The sequence below is a fragment of the Ursus americanus genome, chromosome 1 (assembly GCF_024610735.1).
Source record: "Ursus americanus isolate L20-20 chromosome 1, mUrsAme1.1.p, whole genome shotgun sequence".
NCBI classification, from domain to species: Eukaryota; Metazoa; Chordata; class Mammalia; order Carnivora; family Ursidae; genus Ursus; species Ursus americanus.
In genome coordinates this window covers 22459732-22481959 of record NC_142127.1, presented here as the reverse complement: position 1 = coordinate 22481959, position 22228 = coordinate 22459732, and the positions used below count along the sequence as shown (strand labels likewise).

The window sequence follows — 22228 nt, the reverse complement described above, 5'->3', positions numbered from 1 at the left end:
TTTTATTTTGGTGTTTACTTCTTAAACCCATATGTCATTTTTAGGGGCCTGATTACAGTTACAGATATGGTAATTTCTCCTATCACAGACAAGTAAGTTATTTAATTATTAGGGTAAATTTGTTCTATGTTTTATGCGTATCTAGATTCATTTCTAACGTTTAAATAGAATTCTGTAATCTCTGTAAAAATCAAGAAGCAATTTCTCAGTTCTTAAACTAGGTATTTACATTGTTAACTTTTTAAATTTTTATTTTGTTAGGTAGTGCATAACACAGCTGTCCCCAACGCACTTGCTGTCGATTGGATTGGAAAAAACCTCTATTGGTCTGACACAGAAAAGAGGATCATTGAAGTATCCAAACTCAATGGCTTATACCCTACTATACTTGTTAGCAAAAGGCTGAAGTTCCCCCGGGACCTGTCTTTGGATCCTCGAGCAGGGTTTGTAACAAACATTGAAAATCTTAAATTAAAGATCGAAATTGTGGATTACATTCAATGTGGTAAATCACATTCTGTACGTTTTAACATGGAAACCAATATGAAGTGTAATGTGTAGACATTCTTACTGAGAATTCAAAATAGAGATGTGACTATCACAGTGAAAAAGAAAAATATTTAAAGTGATGAGATTTTCCAGCAAGTATTTTTAAAAGTTTTAAACGCAAATGTTTTTCTAGCTAATCTATAAATGTAGTGGAAAAGAATAAAATGTACAGATTTCTCTAATTTTAATACCTTTAAATCTTGGAGGAAAGGCAGCGATTGTGGTGGGTCACAAATATGGATAATATAAGTCCTGTACCACTTTAGGGCAAGAGATGGAAGTAGTATCTATGGGTAATAAATAACAAGGTGCATTATGCACGCGTTCCAAAGGGATAGCACAGTGGACATATTGAGAAAGATTCATAATGGAGCTGTGTTTCAGTCGCATTTCATTGTGCAAAAGAACAAATCATTGTAAGGGTTAAGGACAGCAGGCTGGAGATTCCAGATGAGGGAAAAACACACAGTAAGGTGTTAGAGCTTAGGTGTCAAAGTCAAGTGTATGGCTGCTACAGTTCTAAAGATTATGACCATTATCATTCACTTTTAATTATGGTGTTTTGGTAGAGAAAGCATGCCTTTCCTTTTTTTTTTTACTATAATTTAGAGTGATTACAGACTGCAAAATGGTCTCTGTAGAAGTTCAACCTACTCAACGTGCTTGTTAAAATAACAAATTTAGGGAAGATTTGAATTTTTAGAATAGGACACAGTCACAGTAACAAGTATTATGATAACTGTAGTGCTCTAAATTTTCTGCCGTGTAAATTAATTTCACTTAATAAGTTTCATGAAATCACTGCTTTTATCATATCATATACAAAAATTAGACTTTGCTTCTTGCTAATATGTTATATCTATGTTTTTTGGTCCCTTATGTTTATAATTGGCAATGTGATCATGTCACTGTATATTTTATAGCTTAATTTTAAATATTACTTTGGGTAAAAGCAGTACCTAATAGGAGAAGACTTGCACTGTAAATACTCTTCTGTTTCCAAGGTAATGTGCAACTTTTAACTTTTTGCTATATAATTATGTAATCATTTTGTTGCCTTTTGAAGTATTTCCTTTACCATAGCAACAGAAGTTTCAAAAGAATGTCAATTCTGTTTTAATTGAAACAGAGTCACAAGAGAGTTTGTTTTTAAAATGTTTCAGGAAATAATGGCCAGATATACTAAGTTTGATTATTATCATCATCCATTCATAAGAATGTCAATATTTTAATTCCTTCAGTATCTTATCAGAAGATATTTATTTTAGTGTGTTCAAACCATTGTCCTTTTCTTCGAAACCAATATGGCTGGCTTAACCTCTCATTTTTATACTCTTCAGAATACTTCATATTAAACAAATGTTACTTCTAGATCATAATAGTCTTATGGAATTTACTAGTTATAAAGCAAAAACTGTGTCCCCGCCTAGTGAACACAACTCAGTCTAGCTTTAAGTTTTATTTCTCCTGGGTTATAGGTATCATTACCCTGTAAACTGAAAGCAGCCTTAAGTTATCATTCACATAAACCCATCCATCAAAAGTGTCAGTTAAAATAGTGAAGTACTAAATTATTGTAAACGTTATGAAAGACTCCCTTGATTTCAGTTTTGGATAATATTTTATTATGATATAGACATGCCATATTATAACCAAAAAAAAACAACCCAAAACCCAGATAAAAATTGAATCTTTTTATGTAACAATTAAAGCCATCTATTTTAGCAGATAAAATTTAATGACATCTTGTTGTACATGCTGTTTTTCTTGTTCCCCAGAGTGAGACAATAGGGCAACCTGGATATTAGTTTTTATGAGATGAGCTTCAGGGTGAAAATTCCATAACTGTCTAGAATATTGTGTAATCCTGCTTAAAAAATATCAGCCAAAATGTAAGATTATGTGATAAAAATGCCCTTGAATCTTTCCACATCAGATTAACATTGTAGTTTACATATGTTTTGAATTTGCCAATATGACTGACCCCCCATTTCCTTAAAGAGTGTGATTTCTGCACTGATATTTATTGAGGGGTAAAGCAAGCATTTGTTTAAAGGAGGATAAAGATCACTGGACCAATGTAATGAAGCAACTAAACTTTTAGGTGGTAACGTAGAGGTCCTTTCTGTATTTTAATGATAGTATCCCGATAGTCACAATATGAGTTTCATATGGTGGTCACTAAGAATGGTAAAGAAGATACAAGTAGACAGATTGATCATCATCCTGGTTGTTACATTTAATTTCACCTGAGACCCAATTATCCTAATCATTTTATTATCTGGTTTAGTTTGGGAATTACTATTCTAATTTATCATAAGTTTGGGGCAGTTAAAATTATTTACATCAATGTGTGTGAAAGTTGTCATTTATGCAGAATATTATATATGTGTATACCTGTGCATTGTAAAATAGAGTAGAAAATGTAATGTTAAAGCCAGACTGAGCATAATTTTATGTTTTTTGGATGATTAATATGTTATTTTAGGTAATAACATAGCAAAAGACCATTATGACAAACATTAAAGTGAATGTGTGATATGACTGGTTAACAGAAAATTAATCTACTCACTCATTTATTCAACTCATTTTTCTTTAGCATTTAGTGTCTATCTGTCACTGTTCTAGGTAGGAGAGTAAAAATAAAAGGCAAGGTCCTATCTCTAGGTATTTCACAGTCATTGGGTAGGCAGATGAGTAAATAATTATAATACAATGTAATAACTTATTAAAATAGAAAAAAAAGAAAATAGAAAATGTTTCTATCTCAGCTAGAATCAGAGTCAGCTTCCTGGGCAAAACTGATAGAGTAAGAATTAGCCAGATGCTTACATCGAAAACCGGGGATGTACTGTATGGTGACTAACATAATATAATAAAAAATTATTATTAAAAAAAAAAAAAGAAAGAAACCTAGAACCAAAAAAAAAAAAAAAAAAAGAATTAGCCAGATGATGCAGTGCACTTCAGAGCAGGAGGCATTTCAGGCAAAAGGAACAAGCTCTCTGGAAAAGCAAAAGATGCACAGAAGAGCATTGGCACATTGAAGGCATTGAAAGAACTCCTGACGGGAACAATTTTAAGTGCGAACTATTGTGAAACTTTGATGCCAGTCCACTTTACAGAGCAAGAAAAGACCTAGGGATCAAAATACAACACAATACAGCAATAACAACAAAACAAATCTTATAAGACTTCTGGCTCAGGCAAACAGTAGAACAAGCTTTCCCTGGAATATGAGGAGTACAGGAAAGGGGCAGAGATAAGAAAGGGAGACGATCAGTTTGTAAACCTATTGGGATTGGAGTTCCCATGTAATAATAACGGTAACGAAGATAACTAACTGCTTCTCTAGAATTCTATGAATTTGAAAACTGTGAATTTTATCACTTTAGTTGCTTGAACTGTTTTCTGAGTCTGTGAGAAAATATTATTATTTTTACTATTATCCTTAAAGCACAGAAAAGAACATTCAGCCTCAAATGGCCAAGTGATTTTCTCAGGATCATTTAGGTAGTAAGATATTAAATTCGGGATTTAACCCAATTTTCAAGCTTTGGTCCCATACTTTTCCTATTATACCACACTAGAAATTTTCAGTAACAAAATGCTATTGGATCATGAGCATGTTTTTCAGGAGCCATACAAACAGGGATAAGAAAACAAACATATAAAGACAAAGCTATAGTTTCTTCCATTTTAATAATTAGCCTTTTTATAAAATTTTAAATCTGGATATGAGTTTTTTGGAAATAAAAGCAATACAAACATGCCTTATTATTAAGAACATTTTTGTTTGGATTACTTTTCTAATAGTCTGTTAGCAATACCACAAGAAAATAATACTAGGTGCTATTTTGAATTATAAATATATTTTAATGAAAATATATTGAAGGCCTCATATATTATATGACTCAGTATCTGTATCCATTATTGCCAATATGGATAATGATAATGCAAATAAATTTGAAAAAGACAAATTGTATATTTTATGTCATTTTATTTAAATTTTATATCATTTTTTCTTCCTAGAATGCCCTTCTGATTTTCCTTTAGTTGGAATAACTTCCCATTTTTTCAACAACAGCAGATAATACCACTTCCTCTGTGAAACATTTCCCAGTTGTGCCTAAGAAATCCCCACATATTGAACACATACCATTACATGACTTTTTAATCTTTTTTTAATTTTTATTTTTTGAGGTGTAATTTACATAGCACATTATATTAGTTTCAGTTGTACATATGACTATTCCTGGTATAGATATCTATCTCTCCATCTGGAAAGTGAGTTCTTTTAGCAAAAGCTGTGGCTTCATCACTGGTTGTGCTGAACGCCTAGATTGTGAAATTCACTGCAGAAGGAAATAGTAAATGGTCAACCGGATGTACACAGCAAATAGGGTTATAGCTACAGGGACATTGTACCTGCATCATTGCCCAAACCAATACATCAGTATGTAGACAACTTGCATGTCTCAAGGAGAAAAATCATAAGGGAACTTTTGTTGTGAGGGAATGAAAGGCATTCCAGGAATGAAAACTCAGTTTCTGATTTCTGTGGGAAAATAGAAATATTTTGTTAAAATAAACAGTCAAATAAAAAATCCTTTCTCTACCAATTTTTAAACCTATATTCCCATATTTAGTCAAAAACATATAGGAAATGAATACCAAAAATTAATTTATAATTCAAAATCAGAAATAATTGCAGTTGGAAGAAATGTCTCTGAGTATATTTCCTGAATTCAGGGGGGGGAAAAGTAGTAAAAACTGAGAGTAGACTTCTATTTTAATTTTTTAAAAGAAATATAGTATATTATATTAAACTATAAAAGACATCCTCAGGAACCACAGAAGCCTATAGATATAGTTACAGTAGACATTGTTTTCTATGTTCACACTTTGTTGTAACTTACAGAATAGATATTATTGGGGCTGAGGTTTTTCAGATATGATCTTAGGTAAACATTACATATTATATGGTTGAAATTTAGAACTCCCCACTTGTCATTTTCACTGAAGTTTTCATTTTTCAACTTTAATTATTTACAGCAAATTTAATTATTTACAGCAAATTTACAGCAAATTACAGAATAGATATTATTGGGGCTGAGTTTTTCAGATATGATCTTAGGTAAACATTACATATTATATGGTTGAAATTTAGAACTCCCCACTTGTCATTTTCACTGAAGTTTTCATTTTTCAACTTTAATTATTTACAGCAAATTTTGTACTTAGGTGGTTTTTAAGAAGTTGAATTTCAGATGTTAAAATTACCAGAATGTCTGGTACAGACTTATTGAAAAACTTGGAGAAAATGTATGGTAATGGGGCTTAAGTATGGAAAAGAAAATGAAATTTAGCCATCGGAAGGTAGGTACCCATAAGGAGAGAGAAATCCTGTATCTATGAAGATTCGTTCATACCTGAAAAGAATTAAACTATACTTTTCTTCAATGCAATAGAATATTCTCATAATATTCTTTTAGTTGATTTTTACTTAAATAGATAAATCATGTAATAAAACACAAAATCCAGACAAATTATATAATACTATACACACAATCCATATGCAACATATCACCTATTAGGTGGGTTTAACCAAATCAATAGAGAGAGAGCGTACAGATATATGTGAGGTATATATTACATATCTAGTACAGATAAAAAATAATAGCTAATTTTGCTAAACTTTTATTCCATGTTTATCAGTGTTCTAAATTTGTTCCCTATATTCTATCATTTAATCCTCATGTGATCTTTGAGGAGGAACTATTGTTATTCTTTTCAACATGGACGTAAACACAGGCTCAAAGAAGCTAATTAAATTGGCTAGATTCACACAGCTAGTAATAGGTAGATCTGAAATTTGAACCCTATTAACCTGTTTCTAGAAATCATTTCCTTAAGGCTCTACATAGTGCTGCTTAGAGAAAACGGTAGTCTATAAATCTAGAGACCTGAGCCCTTGTTCCAACTGTATCACTACCGTAATAGACTACGACAACACACATAATCTTACATGGTCTCAGTTTATCAGTAAAATGAAAGTCTTAGGCTATATGATCTTTAAGACCTGTTACAGCATTAAAATCTTCAATTTATATTTTGTTCTAAAATCTGAAGGAGATAAGGATTACTCTTATCTTTATAAAGTAACTATGAAGATAAGATTTATGTTCAAAGAACTATTAGTGAGCACAATATTTCTTTCATGCTCTCTTCCATCTAGGATAAAATTATCATTCCTTCTTTTGTGCCTCCATAGTAAAAAGTAGTTTTATCATAATACTTTTTTTTCATTTGTTTTACATCCACCCCTATTGTATTCACTGAGAGATCTTTAAAGGCAAAAACTATATCTGTTTACCTCTATGTTCCCAGTTCTAAGGAGTATCTGGTACATAATATGGCCTCAAAAATTATTGTTTCAAAGTATGGTTCTCAATCTACTTAAGAATGGCTCTGGGGCTTATTAGAGTTGTAATACAAGCTGAGTTAATCGAGGTAGGTTCTTCGATTATGCGGCCTGAGAATCTACATCATTAGTGCTTTGTGGGTTCCTATGTTCATAATATATGTGTTGTTTAATTACACATGTGATAAAGAAAAGTAATTCTGTAGACGAGAAAGAGCTAAAGCAGAGTTTCCCAAAGTGTGTTTCCTGTGAACTGCCCTAGGAAAATAAATGCTATCACCCAAGATTATGTGATAAAGAAAGGGACACCATTCCTCCCTCTGAGAGAAACACTATGTCATATTAAAGAAATTTAAAGGCCTCTCACAATTAAAAAAAAGAAAAAAGATGATGCTTATTTTGTTAAAGAAAGCATTTCTCAAATATGTTTCATCTTGAAACTGATCTTGAAAAATGTGATCAGGGAAGAATTTGTGGAGAATGAAGGGGCAAAGTGAATTATGTCTATATGAAAAGATCTATGTAATTGAAGAAGAATGAGCCCTTCCAGTGACTTCATGGAAGCACAGAAGTGAAAATGTGGGACTATAACTACTGCAACTAGAGCTGAAGTGACATATTTTTCAATGGTGGGGAGTAATTGGGAGAAGGATGCTTGTGCCTTTTTAAAGGAGAGCTTGTATGGCAGGGACAGGATTTCAAAACTCCTAGTGAGCTTTCTGGGAATGATGTAACAGATGTCAGACTCCATGAAATATGCTCTTCCTGTTTTTGATTCCTTGGTTCAAGATGGTGATAAGACTAGCCAAAAAAAAAAAAAAAGAGAGAGAGAGAAAGAAAGTTTAGATTACAGATAAAAATTTTAAATTGCTATTTATGGAGGTCAGAGCATTTGGAATTCATAATTTACTTAATGACTCCAAAACATTATTATTCACATCCAATAATTTGCAATACTTTACTGATAGCATTTGATGGAGAAAACTCTTATTTTTAGGATGTTTGAATTGCAAGTGCAAGCATATGTATAGAAATATGAAAACTGCCTCTAATTAAGCCAAATTGAACATATACTTCATAATGGTACAGAATGTTATTGAAATACTGCTTTAAATTTTTATTTGTTTATATTCACTTCTCAAAAACATCATGGTTGTATAGAAGCCCAAATATATTTGGTCATATCTGACATGTGTGAGAGAAGCTGGTATATATATTATATCATCTATTAGGGGAAAAAATTGCTATGTTAGTGTTCCCAGGATTCAGAGTCAGTAAGGCAAGGAGGAATGTTCTGATTTCAATGAGATAAACTATCTTTGCATTTTTCTTCTTTCTGATTCATTTTCTTCTTTTTTATCTATACTGCCATTATCTCTAGTATAGACAGCAAGGTGCACCTCCATAAATTTACTTGAAAGGAATGGATTGTGTGCTTGTCTAGATGTATTTTGCTGACATATGTTTGCTTTCAAAATAAAAATATAATAACTCAATTTTTAAATAACTTAAAATAATGTAAGATTTAAAGAAACTGTACATTTAATCCATTTCTGAAAGCCTTGGTATCTATTATTATCTGGTGATTTGAGATTTTAAAATTTGTTCAGAACTAACATAGAAATACATAAGCACTGGATAGCAAGTCCAGTATTGCTCTATGCAAACCTGACTGTTGTAGTTCCAGACTCAAATTTGTTTTTAAATTCTCACTCTCAGGCTCTCTTTGAATATCTGCTCGCAATAGTCTACCTTTTGTTTAGTCCTTACCAGTTATATATTTCTTATTTTAAGTGCCATGCTTAATTAGGACTCTTAATGATATTTTGGTTAGTAAAGAACTTTGAAAAATATCTTTATAATCTTCTGCCTTTTTGAAGAACCCCCAAAAATAATTGTCAGCACAAAAATGCACATATTTCTTATAATGATTATTTTATGTTAGCCCGGTATTTGATGAATAGTTTTTCCTCAAATCTTTTATTTCTTTTATAGTGTGTGGTTAAAATGTCTAAACATAATTATCACTGTCAGAATGTATGAGGAAAATTTTTCTTTAAGGAACATTTTGATTTTAAACTAAATATTCCAGTTATAAACCATATAGAATAATTTTCATACCATATTATTTTAATTACACATTTTCCAAATTTGAAGAATTAATTGCCAATGATTTTATACTTACTAAAAAGAAAAGAATGGATCTGGGGAAACTAATTGGGTTAATAAGTTTCAATTTTAGTGTTGGAATGTGAAAAGGACATTAATGATCCTCTAACTCAAATCTTGAATTATATAGAGAAGAAAAAATATTCAACAAGATAAAGTGACTTTTTCTACAATGAGAAAAAAAATAAATGGTTTAATTAAATAGAAATTTCTCAGTAATTTCTGTCACTTATACATTATTTATATTTTACTGGGGTGCTATATTTGTGTTTAACTCAGTTTTAGTACCGATATAACTTTCTTCCTTTTATTGCTTTTTTTTTTAACTACTGTCTGAAATACCTTACTGTAGAACTTCCAATAACATAATTGAAGTCAGTACTGTCCAATAGAACTTTCTGTGGTGATGGAAGTGCTCTCCATCTATGCTGTTAGATATGGTAGCCATCCGAATGTGGTTATTGGGTACTTGAAATGTGGCTAGTGTGACTGAGGAACAATCCAGTTCATTCAATTTTATATGATTTTAATTAATTTAAATGTTAAGAGTCACAATTGGCTAAAGGCTACCACATGGAGCAATGCGGACTCAGGCAAATATAATCATTTTGAATTTTTTCCATGAATCATTTTGAATTTTTCATTAGTAATGAACCAAAGAAAGAAATATATATCTGGATAGTTTTATTCCTCCAACATTACAGATGCAGCTTGAAGGCTTACCTCTGTTAGTTTTAGGGATCTGTAATTTGTTAACGCTTGTAGAAATAATATGTGTATATATATATGGGTTTGTGTGCTAAAAGAAACATATTTAAAATTATATGGATATTTCAAAGTGTGTTATATGTTTAATAAAAATCATAAGAAAAGCTGGCATTTAAAATATGCTTCTTAGACGTTACAATTCAGCGAGATACTAAAAATTAATTTGGGGCATAACTGAGTAAATAAATGAAATATTGTATGATGTAAACAAAATGGCTATTGATTTTCTTTCCTAGGTATTTGTATTGGATTGACTGCTGTGAGTATCCTCACATTGGCCGTGTTGGAATGGATGGAACCAATCAGAGTGTTGTCATAGAAACCAAGATTTCTAGACCCATGGCACTAACGATAGATTATGTCAACCATAGACTCTACTGGGCTGATGAAAATCACATTGAATTTAGCAACATGGATGGATCTCATAGACACAAAGGTTGGTTCAGTAGCACCAATGACTCAGTATTTTAACAGTGCATAAAGTATTCATTTAGAAAATATGTACACACTTTAAAAAAAAAGAAAATATGTATACACTTATATGTATTTGTCATATATACTTTCTCTCAAATATATTTTATAATCTAGGATTACACTGTTATACTCCTTTATAACATAAGAATTAGGCATATTTATTCAGAACTTCTGTAACCATTTGTAAATCATTTTGACAATATTTTCTCTAATTCTATGTTTCTAAATAGTTTTTATAGTAACTGAACGATGTTTTTCTTCATACATCCTAATTGGATTGAAACAGAAGTTTACATGCTTATAAACATAAGGTTATTATTGCACTGGTAGGCCTTGTTTTTTTAAAAGCACTAAGTAAAAATAGAGTTCTTTAAAGACAGTGACGTAATAGTGTTTAAAAACTATCAATTATACTACATGCACGATTAAATTAATTGTTATCTAGCAACAGTGGCCACAAAAGTTAACATGGGAAACAGCTTTCAAATTACGGTAACATTCAGGAGATTATTTGAGTATCAGCAAATGTAAAATTCTACAGATCCTTTAATTTTCTATTTTGTATAACTGAGTAAATTAGAAACTCTAAATATGAAACAAATGAATGAAGCCATTGGATATGAGGAAAGTGACACTAGAATTATAGGGATGAGGGAGAAGTCTGAGAGAAGAGCTGAGGATGAGGGATTTCAAAAGAGCAATGGAGAAGGACACGCCGAAGGAGAACGGGGTGCAGCTGAGGATGACAGGGATGTAACAAAAACCACAAATGATTCTATTGAACACTCAAAATATTTCAGATGTGTAAAGATGATATTTCTCCCAGAATGAAGGAGACAAATGATTTTTTTAATTGATCTTTATTGACCTAACATCACCTTTGTGTTTTAATCTTCAAATAGTAAAAGCACAAATTTCACAGAAAGGTCCCAAAGAAAGCCCACAAAGTAGCCTGGTTCAGCTTCTCAGGCTGCTTTCTTCCCTGGAAGTAAGCTTAGAACAAAACCCTGGGAGGAGAGAAACAGGGGAGATGATAAAAGAGGATTACCGATAATCTCACTGTCAGGTGAGGCCATGCAAAAGTGTGCCAGTGTGGAGTCCTGAGAAGGATGAAGCCATTGACTTAAAAAGTAACTAGATAAATAAATAAAAATAAAGCAGATAAAAGTCACTGAAGTCACACCACTTAATGATTTTGCCTAAGTCCCCGTCAGTTGATATTTAAACAAATAGATCATTCTAACTAAAAATGCTGGCAGAAAGCCTTAGAGGTGCTTGTTTCAGGGCAAGAACATTGAGATATCACAAGTGCCCTTGGATGAGTCACTTACTTAGGTGTTGGCAATCCAATTATAGAGATAAAGAAACTCATCAGGATGCAATTTGAGTGAAGAATTATTTAAAGATGACTTTAGGATTTTAATTACAGCAAAAGTAATGTTGACAAATCAAAACCACACTTAGCATTCAGCAGTTATATCTTCTCCGAAGAATCAATAATGAAATGTTCTGCAACATTCTTAGATGATATAATTGAAAGTTTTTTTGTGGCAATCAGTATTTTCCCCATGTAACTGTGAACCAGTCTATTTTTGGCATCTATTTAAAGTGCTAGGTTGCTGTGAATGCATCACTTTCTGCTTTAAACTTTCACTGTACAATAGAGTTTAAATAAATCATTTTTGGTTAGATAAATGAATATTAAAATATCAAACATTTGCCTGTTTTCACTCGAGACTTTGTGTTTGAACACAAATTGTAGTTAAAAATGTTGTCTATTAGAAACTATTGTTTCCATCGCCTATTCATTATTTAGAAATTTTGTAAGATATGTGGATGACTAATGCTTTGAAAACTTAATACAAAATTAAATGCATATAAATGAAATGTCTTGCAATCATGGTACTGGTGGTGACTTTGGGTAAAGGGACATATATAGCAGGGAGAAACAGCACTAAACTTATTAGAATAAAATATTTGGCTGAAAGATACCTAGGTATGGTGTCATAAACATTTTAAAATTTTATTTTGAAAATACTTGGAGGCTGAAGGGGGGAGCAATAGAAACCAAAAGAGCTGCTGCCATCAGAAGTATTTTTTTCTCCTGAAGTCTTTCTCAGAAAGACTAATGAAAAATTCATTAAGTGTCTTATCAGGCATCTGCCAATATCTGAATGCAAGCCAACAATTACCTAGTAGTTACTAATGAGCTACTAATTGTAGGCAGCCCAAATTATGCCAAATCCACAGCCAATGAGAAAAGAACCATTCATTTGCTGTGTTTGTGAAGAGGAGTAGCATTTTCTGCTTCTTGTACTTTCCCCATAAAGACATAGAGAATGCTGTGGCTCTTAATTATGCATGTGGAGGTGGAAAATGAGACTTTGACATTAATAATAAGTTTGCATTAGTTTGGTCACTGATCTCTTTTTTTCTGTTAACCAGGCTAGTGTTACTGTTCTTATTTATTCTGCTTGAGAAAAGTAGAATCAAAACTTATCAAGAGTGGGCTAAGCCATTCATGACAAAGCAATCTGACAACATGAAAGGTATATGAGAAATTTCAGAATTATGGCTTTTTTTGATAAGCCAAATCTTAATAATAGAGAAAAATAAACGCTGAGTTTTTTTTTTCTCTCCAAACATACTGGGATTTAATCATGAAGTAATTAGATAAATAAAGCATTAATTTATTATTACTTATCCAGCCTAAGAACTTCTAAAAATTCAGAATTCTATGCCCTAAACAATAGGTCAGATTACCTCCAAGGTACATGTGTCTTGCACTTCGCTTAAGAATTTCCACCCATCTTTCTCTGCTACCTCCTCTACCCCAATCCACCTTCCTACCTATTCTAAACACCACATTGCAAAATTAAATTAACAAATAAACAGTCAATTTGCCAGTTTCAGAGCATCTACATGCAATCCTAGCCTTGCGAACCTCTTCCTAACACCTGTGTATATCATTCTTCCGGTTTTTACTATAATAATTTTATAATAATATGGTTTAATATAATGATGCCATAGAATATGATACATGCTACTGATTGACTGAGTCAAACAGTTTCTTTTAAATCAGATTTTCATTAGTTCATTTTTTTTTAAGTTTCTCTGATTTCTTCCCTTTAGATCTGTCCATTCATTCATTCATGTATTCATTCAAAAAACACTTACCGATCTATGTCTCTTTCAAATGCCATGCATTATGTTAGGCCTCAAATTACAAAGATGAATAAGTCTGTGTTTTTAAAGGACTTATATGTTAATGGAAAAAAAAACCCCTAATATGCAAGTAAAAACATAGATTGGGAATAGAGGAATATACAAAATATTTTGAAAATGTATGAAGGAGTAGAAAAGCCATTGCTGAAATAAGGGAATCTTTGAGAAATCTGAGAGATTTAGTACAAGTTCTCCATATGGGGAAATGTATAAAGGATTCTTCACACAAAGGGAACAGCATGGGCAAAGATGTAATAGAGTCTTGAAACAGCATGGGGTTTACACAATTTGGCTATGACTGGAAGTTGTATAAGAGGGAGATAATGTCACTAGATGAACAAGGGCAAATCTGGGCCAGATTGTGACAGGTCTTATATGCTAAGTAATTTGAAATTTATCCTTTAGGTCATAGGGAACCACTGATGGTGTTTAGTTGACATAGTGCTATCATTAAACTTGACAATAGCATGGAAAATGAAAGACCCTAGAATGGTAACCAATTTAGAGACTGTTAAAATATTTTAGGAGAAAATATTTGAAGTGATTATAGCTGTGGGAATGGAGATAAAGTATTACATTCAAAAGTTATTTGGTAAGAAGAAAAGAAAAGAAAATAGGAGAGATGCATCTGTAAGCTTAAAATAACAGAAATATTGGGGTCCAGTTGCAAATATTAAGTGAATGTTTTATATTATCATCCACTTAGCCAGGGAAAAATAACATCATTTTGATGACTTATTAGGTTCACGTATATTTGTACATTTTAAAAGGAATTTGAGAAGTACCAAATTAAGCATAACTTAGAGATTCTTCTTGAAAAGCTCTGTTTTGATGAGAGGTACATTAATTTTACCAAAAGGGTCAGCATAAGAGGAATTCTAAGGATATGATTAAACAACCTCCATTGTATCTTTCCCTAAAAAGCATTTCAGAACACCTGATAATTTATCTATAAGAAAGATTATGAGTGCAACGGGGTGGGGTAGGATGAACTGCTAACTAGCTTTTTCACCCCCGAAAGTGTAGGTAATTTCCCTAGATCTCAGTTGGTTCTTCTATGGAAATAAGGATATTAGGGGGGAAATGGCATCAAGGGAGAATGCCAGAACTAAAATTCTAAGCCTCCAGTTAAATGAATTGCACAACCTTTTCAGAATGTTTGCCAGATCACACAGTTTTTAACCCCAAGTTTGTCTTCAATTTAAGCTTGAGACAAGCTGGAAATCTGAAATAAACAAATGCTTCCTACGTAGCCTTTGTGAAAATCTCAAATTACAGCCCAATCCTCAGTTCTCTCCGAATATTATTGCAAAAATTATTAACATCTTTTAAAGTTAAACACTAGTAAACACTCAAATCAATACGAGAAGAGAAAACCTATATTCTTGGTCATTACATGGTATTAGATTTTTACATATACTCTCTTTCCTTTTTTTTTTTTTTTTTTTTTTTTTTTTTTTTGCATTCAGTGGAAATTTCCTTAGTCGGCTGCTGGGGTTCCAAGAACTGGAACCCTCCTCTTATAAACTCATACTTCTACCTGAAGTCTACTGTGTTCAAGGAACTGTGCTTGATGCAATACATGCCCTTTTGGTCCTTCCATCAATCAACACTATGTGATAAGAACCATTAAAGCCATTTTGCAGCAAATAGGATTATTGAGATTAAGAAATTTGTGAAAAGTCAAACAAGCAGGAATCAGAAGAATCAGAATTTGAACTCAGATCTAACTGGTTGCAAAGCCAGCTTTCTTTCCATTTTCCACACAGCTTCAATTTTTTTTTTTAAGATTTATTTATTTATTAGACAGAGAGAGACAGCTGGCGAGAGAGGGAACACAAGCAGGGGGAGTGGGAGAGGAAGAAGCAGGCTCCCAGCGGAGGAGCCTGATGTGGGGCTTGATCCCATAACGCCGGGATCACGCCCTGAGCCAAAGGCAGACGCCTAACCACTGTGCCACCCAGGTGCCCCCACACAGCTTCATTTTTGAGCAGATAATTGACTGAAGATTTGTTGCCTGCTTGTTGTCAATTTTAAAAGCTACAGTTACAACACAAATAAATATTTACACAAGTAAAGGTATATCCATACCTGAGTTTCTTCTGATTGATTTAAATAGTGGATGTAATTAAATTGGAAAACATGTGAGAAAAAAGAAACAAAAAACTTGAGCCATGAGAACATAATTACTGTAAAAGAAAGCATATATCTTAGTAAATTCAAATTCTTTGGTATTCTTAAATTAAAAAAAAACAGCCAAGTGAATTTTAAAGATCTAATTAGTTTTATTAGTTGATTCATGAATCAGGCAGCATCCCATCTAAAAGGTGAGGGGAGCTCTAAAGAGCTACAGACAGAAAGGTTTTTAAAGGTAGAGGGGGAGTGGAAAAAAGGAAATTATTAGAAAGGCAAGGTTGCCCTCCTAAGGGGAACGGTAGGGGTCTATCAGTTAATTTCCTAGTGCTGACCAGGAAATTCCCATGTTGAATGGTTAAAGGTGACATTTCTGGGGGATTGAAACTGCAGTTAGATTAAGTATTAAGTCTTGGTTTACTGACTTGGGGCCTTAACCTAAGTGATGCTATTTTGGGGCCTGTGGTTTTCTTTTGAACAGTTTATTTGGGATAGTAAAGAGAAAGTAATGTTGCTTAAAAATGTACACCGTGCTTTAGTGGGATAGTTTGATATTATAGTTGTTTATTATTTCCAAACTATCTCCTACCTATAGAAAATCTTCTCAAACTTATTTGGAAATTCATGCTACAGAATCTTTATAATTTGACCAAAGTAGAGATCTTTTGTCATTGATTTCATGCATTCTAACAAGTTCAGCCTTCTCTAAATGGAGTATCTGTAAAACAGGTTATACAATATCTCCTGAGAAAGAATTTCAGCAATAACTTTGCGTATGTACCCTAACGCAGAGGCTTTGTTTTCCATTTAATGAAAAGAAAATTAAATTCCAGAAAGTTTTTGTCTTCACGACAAAATTTCATCGTGACTGCTTGTATTAAACTACATGACTTAAGATTTCGTTTTCCTCAGATTCTGTTAGATGTGCCATTGGAGTTGAGATATCTTAGAGAAGTAGCTATTTTCTTGACAATAAGGCTGAAAATAGTTTGTGATCGGTATTAACAATAGGGTGAGCTAGGAAAAAGATATGTTTGACCTTGAGTTTTACAATTTATTTGTTCTAAGAATACATGAATAAAATTTATTTTTTCTAGTAATTTTTTCCCCAAATACTCTTCTTTGTATCCCTGAATGAATTTAACCTTGTGTTAAATCAGGTGGTCATGTACATATTTTATCCAGCATGCTGGAAAAATATATACTCATAACTGCTAATTTCTCTGAAGAGTAATCATTGGGTATGATTCTAAACTACAGTTTATCACTGAACTGTCTTTTAGGTTGTGGACAAATTGTTTAAAATTTCATGCAATTACGTTGACTATGGCTCTTCATTTGTTTCTATACGCCTAGATGTGAAGGTCCTCACATTGAAGTGTCAATACTGTAGTCCGCCTCAATTGTTTGTTTATTGCTTTGGGAATCCAGTTTGTGTTGTGAGGGGGCAGTTCTCTGTTTGGATTTAAAAATCCAAATCATAACCCATGCAGTGATCATCTAATTAATGTTGGAAAAGGAATCCAGATCTCAGCATGCTGCTGGTGAAAAAGCATAAATATATATACAACAGGTTTTGTTCTGAAGGGGAAACACACTGAAAAAGACAAAGGGACCATGTTGTGCTCATCTATTTCAAAATTCAGTAGCTCTTGCATTTGGGTCTTTAGGATATTTAAATATATACTGAAACTCACCAAGAAAAGGAGGGAATCTAATAAACACCACCCTCTGATTTTATAATATTTTAGAGTGTTTCTTTCCTGGTAGGATATTTCATTTTAGTACTTTTGAAAAAAAAAAAATCTCTATCGTTCACAGTCCATTACAAACAGCAGACTTCACAGCCTATTTCATGCCAACGGTGTTGATGTGCTGCTGTTTACAATACAATAAAAGTTAATGGAAGGGAGCAAAATACAATTCAGTTACTATAGAAATGTTCCTGAAACAGTAAAATAAATTGAAATTAACTGCCATTTCTAAAAAGTCTTAGAATTTCAGTGTCAATCATGTCTTTCGGTTTTGTTCCTTGAATAGGACATGTTACATTAAATTGTGTATATGTTTAAATAGATTATTATTTTGCAAATGCCACATATGACCCATATATTTTTTTAAATGGGAAATTTTAAATATTACCTTAGCATGAGTTTTCAGCCACTTTCAACAATCTGATCTATCTTAAACTGGAGGCAGTGGGGTATTGGAAATCAGTAGATCCGGCCTTGGTCCAGGTTGCTCTCTAATTTAAGCAAGTTGCTTTGCCACAGTATGGTTCAATGTTTTTATCCAGAAAATGGAGCTTCTATTTAATCAGGGATCTTCTTAAAGGAATTTAGTTGGGTTGGGACTGGGACAGAAGACTGTTCTGTCAATTCCCTCACCTACTCCTACTTATTCCTAAGACTACCTAGAACATGTTTTAAAATGCTTGAAATATGTGACATTCTTCTCTGTTTTTATTCTAGAACCATATTTATAACTGTAGGAATGTGGGAAGACCAGATACTAAATTCATGTAAATGGCTCTGTTGATATCTGTCCCAAAGGCAAAGTGTGTTTTGGTGTTTTGTTTTGTTTTGTTTTGTTTTGTTTTAAGGCTTCAGCTATCATTAGGACTCTCAAACAAACACATTCCTGTTGCATGTGTGTGTGGAATATGGTAACTCCTGTATTTAGTATTGGTCATCGGCTCTGAAAACACATTGCCAAATGTCTATGAAGGTTTGTATCCCCAGCAGAAAAATTCAGAGCCTTTCAAAGCAACAGGACTATATGTTTACCAAGTGCACAGAGCAAAGTTGCTTTGTTTAGAGACTGGAGAGCAGTGTCCTGATCAAGAGATAATACTTATAGGCATAGTCTAGTTTTCAAAATAAATGTATGACAATTCACATTGTCTGCTTTATAAATTCTCACATTCCTTAACAGGAATACTCTTTCAGATGTTAAATATTGAAATGGCCATACTTGACTTCTGTTATGAATAACTTTAAAAATATGTAGGTGAGACCAGGAAGTGGTTGATTTATATAGACCACATATTCTTAATCTATATAGAGAGTACATATTATTTGAAGTGACAAGGTCAAGAAAAAGAAGCAAAATATACTAGAAAAGGATGGACAAAGTATGCCTTTAGCCTCTTATGAATGACTTTAAAGAACTCTAAATATGGCATTAATTTTTATTTGCCATCACACATTACATTTGTTTCAAAAAATTATACATTTAAGTGTCCCAGTATAAACTAATGCATTAAGGGGGGACATAAAAGTATTGTTTGAATATTTGTTCAGTGTATTTAAAAGACAGTCTCATTTAATATACTCCCAGGTAGTAGCAACTGAGATCTGCTATTTACTATGGCATTTACTGAATAGAAGAAACTTATTTCTTATCCCATTTAAAGTTTCACTGATGGATGAACTTTTTCAAAGATTGTGTTTATATGGGAAAAAATAAATTTGAAATTCTATCATTGTATTTGGAAATGTTGGCTATCCTTAGTGTTCTTGCCATTTCTTAATGCCTTTATTCACTTTGAACAATGAATTTTGGATCCATTTGCCTAAAATTTTTTTTCTAATACTATTACAATTAAGCAGGTTTGCATTGAAGAGTAGGCAGGGAAAATGTTCATGGATGCAAATATTAAAGGGAATATTTCATATCTTTTTATAGATGGTTTTGAGGAAATAGTTATTAAAAAAAAGGACTCTGCAATCAATAACACTGAAAGGGATGCATAATTACTGACAAAGAATAAGTGTCCTTTGCCCTGTAGTTATACAAAACACATTCTATTTGATGGGGTGTTTGTAGCGATAGCTACTAGCTCAGCAGTCATTGTCTGGAAATTAGTATATCGGGGCCACTTTTCTCTGTAGCTTTTCATAAACTAAAAATCATTATCCACCCACTTACTGACCACTGCTTTGGATCTCCCACTTTTTTTGGCACTTAACCATTTTCTTCCGTCATCTACTTTTATCGTGTGTTTATATTTTTTCTGCAGCCTTACTTTAATCTCCCCTCATTTTTTCAATGCTAATTGTTTTTCTTTGTTTCGTTTCTTCCATTTTTTGGTTTTCATGCTCTGCTCCACTAATTTATGCCCTAACTTCTCTACATAGCTTGGTGTATATTATTTTTCTAGAAGGATGTCAGGAGAACATGTTAGTATCAGGGTCTCTCAGACTAGAGGATTACTAAGCATCTTGATCCTCTCTTGTGAAGACAGATGGTGTTTTAGTCAAGCTCAAATGTTTGCACCATACTGCCTAAGGAATGCGTGTCATTGATGGTATTTGATTAGGGACGAGATAAGTGAGATTTAAAAAAAATAGGAAATATTTACTGAATCGAGTTCTGGGTTATCCTGCCTTTACTTCTTTGCCATGTTCTAAATGCTAGAATGCAGACTTCTGTGGAATGCATCACCCAGGCTCTGTCATCTTCTGACTTCCGGTTGAATTGTATCCATGGGATGGCCAGGAAATTAGATGGTGGATGAAGGAAGACGTTGGAATATTTATTTCCTTTCCCTCAGGCCCAACCACAGTGGTCTGGCATTGGCCGAGCTCCTCCACTGAATGATCACTGCTCTTATTGTGTGGTTCCTTTCCCTTAGCTGTAGCTTTCGCCAGGTTCTGATAACAGGCAGAGGAAAAAATAATCCATCATCAGTCCATTGACCATGCCCACACCTCCGTAATAATTCATTTATTAAAATCTTTTATCATTTAAAAATGTATTTTCTGTTTACTACAGGAAACCTGCCTGACACAAAAGAGATTGGAAGAGATTAAAAACAATTTAAAAAGTTAGAATAATTTTGCACTATTTCAGGTATAAAGGAATATGAACCTTTACTTAGGAAAATGGCACCAAGAATAAGACAATGGGAGTCTTAACATACATTAAAAAAGAAAAAGTTAACAAAATTTCACCTTTTGTTTGATATTCCTTGTTTACTTTAAATTTTTAGATTAAATTTCCAAACCTAATCAGTCATATAGTGACAACCATTTGGGTATTTTCTTCCAAACAATACACAAATTTTTTATACTCAAAAAAAGAAAAAAATAGTAATGCTCAAGTTACTCTGTAATTTTGATTTATTCATAATAATAATTACTGAATTGGTGGTTGTGTTCTATGAACTTTGTTTTACTTTAGAAAATATTGCTAAAGTTTTTATAGTAATTTAAAAATAATAAATTACAGGGATCACTGCCTATAAAGTAATATTTTAAAATCACGCTTAATTCTTAAAGAAAATCTTGGAAGAGATATAAGGAAAACGAGAGAGAGAGAGAGAGAGAGCACCTCTAGTGAAATTTCTATTTTAACCCACCAAAGTCATGCTGAATCTGCCATTATCCCAATATTATATCTTACTCATAGCACCAATTACCACATTTTAACTCTATGAAAGATGGACACTGAGTAATTGGTACATTTTGTTAAGTATTTAAACTAGGTAAGTTGAAATACAAAATTAGAATGATATTATCCAGGAATACACTTGTTTAACATGATGAATGCTATAAAAAAATCAATAATCAAAAGTATTGTAATAGAATAACTCTGTGAGACAATGGTTAAGCCAAAAGCATATTCTGGATTGCCACCTTTTCTATTTGTCGTAATTACTAGGAATGTTAATGGATAGCATCCAACTTGACTAAAAAGGAAAACCTCCACAAGGGGTATTTCTTTGATGTATTTTTTTGCCAAATACCAACTTCTTTATTCTGATAGATTTGGTCTATAAGATAAAAATTAGGAGCCTAGTACTTGAGTGAAATGCTGGAAATAGTAAAATAAATAATGCTGTTATCCAGAATAGAGACTTAACTGCAGAAAGCAGCTTTAAAATATATAATAAATACCTATTAAACTACAGCCCACACAATCGTTCTGTTTTTTCTTTTTTTATGTCTACTGAATACCTGTAAATGAAATGTGCCTTATTTTTCACATTTCTCTTTTAATTAAGGAAGTGCAGTCTTATATATGATAATCGATCATATTATTTTTTTCTTAAAAAGGATAACTATTATTATTTTGAGAAAACATTGACTACTTTTTCCATAAACACAGTCGCATCTCAGTGAATTTGTTAAATGTTTTTCTCATGCCATCACATTCCATGTTTATGTTTATAGGGACTTTATTATTATATACTTATTATGAATTATATATGAATATACATATATAATTATATGTATAATAGATATATTACAAATGTATACATATGTAATATATGAATGCATGTATACATATAAACAGACATATTTACGAAGTAAAAATAAGAAAATAAATAGGGAGACAACCAAAAATAAGCAATTTTATTTTTCTCATTCTGAATCAGGAAAGTTTCTTATACCAAAATATATGATGATTTGGCTCAGAACATCTCATTTAGGGGCGCCTGGGTGGCTCAGTTGTTAAGCGTCTGCCTTTGGCCCGGGGCGT

The 22228-nt window shown here is 32.5% G+C and overlaps 1 protein-coding gene across 1 annotated transcript in view; it reads left to right on the top strand.

Annotated features, from left to right (window-relative positions):
* LRP1B (LDL receptor related protein 1B) overlaps nt 1-22228 on the top strand; it is a 576984-nt gene that overhangs the window by 352446 nt on the left and 202310 nt on the right. The window contains 2 exon segments of the mRNA XM_087859483.1: nt 262-443; nt 10147-10346. Of these exon segments, the coding sequence (XP_087715609.1) occupies nt 262-443; nt 10147-10346 (382 nt within the window).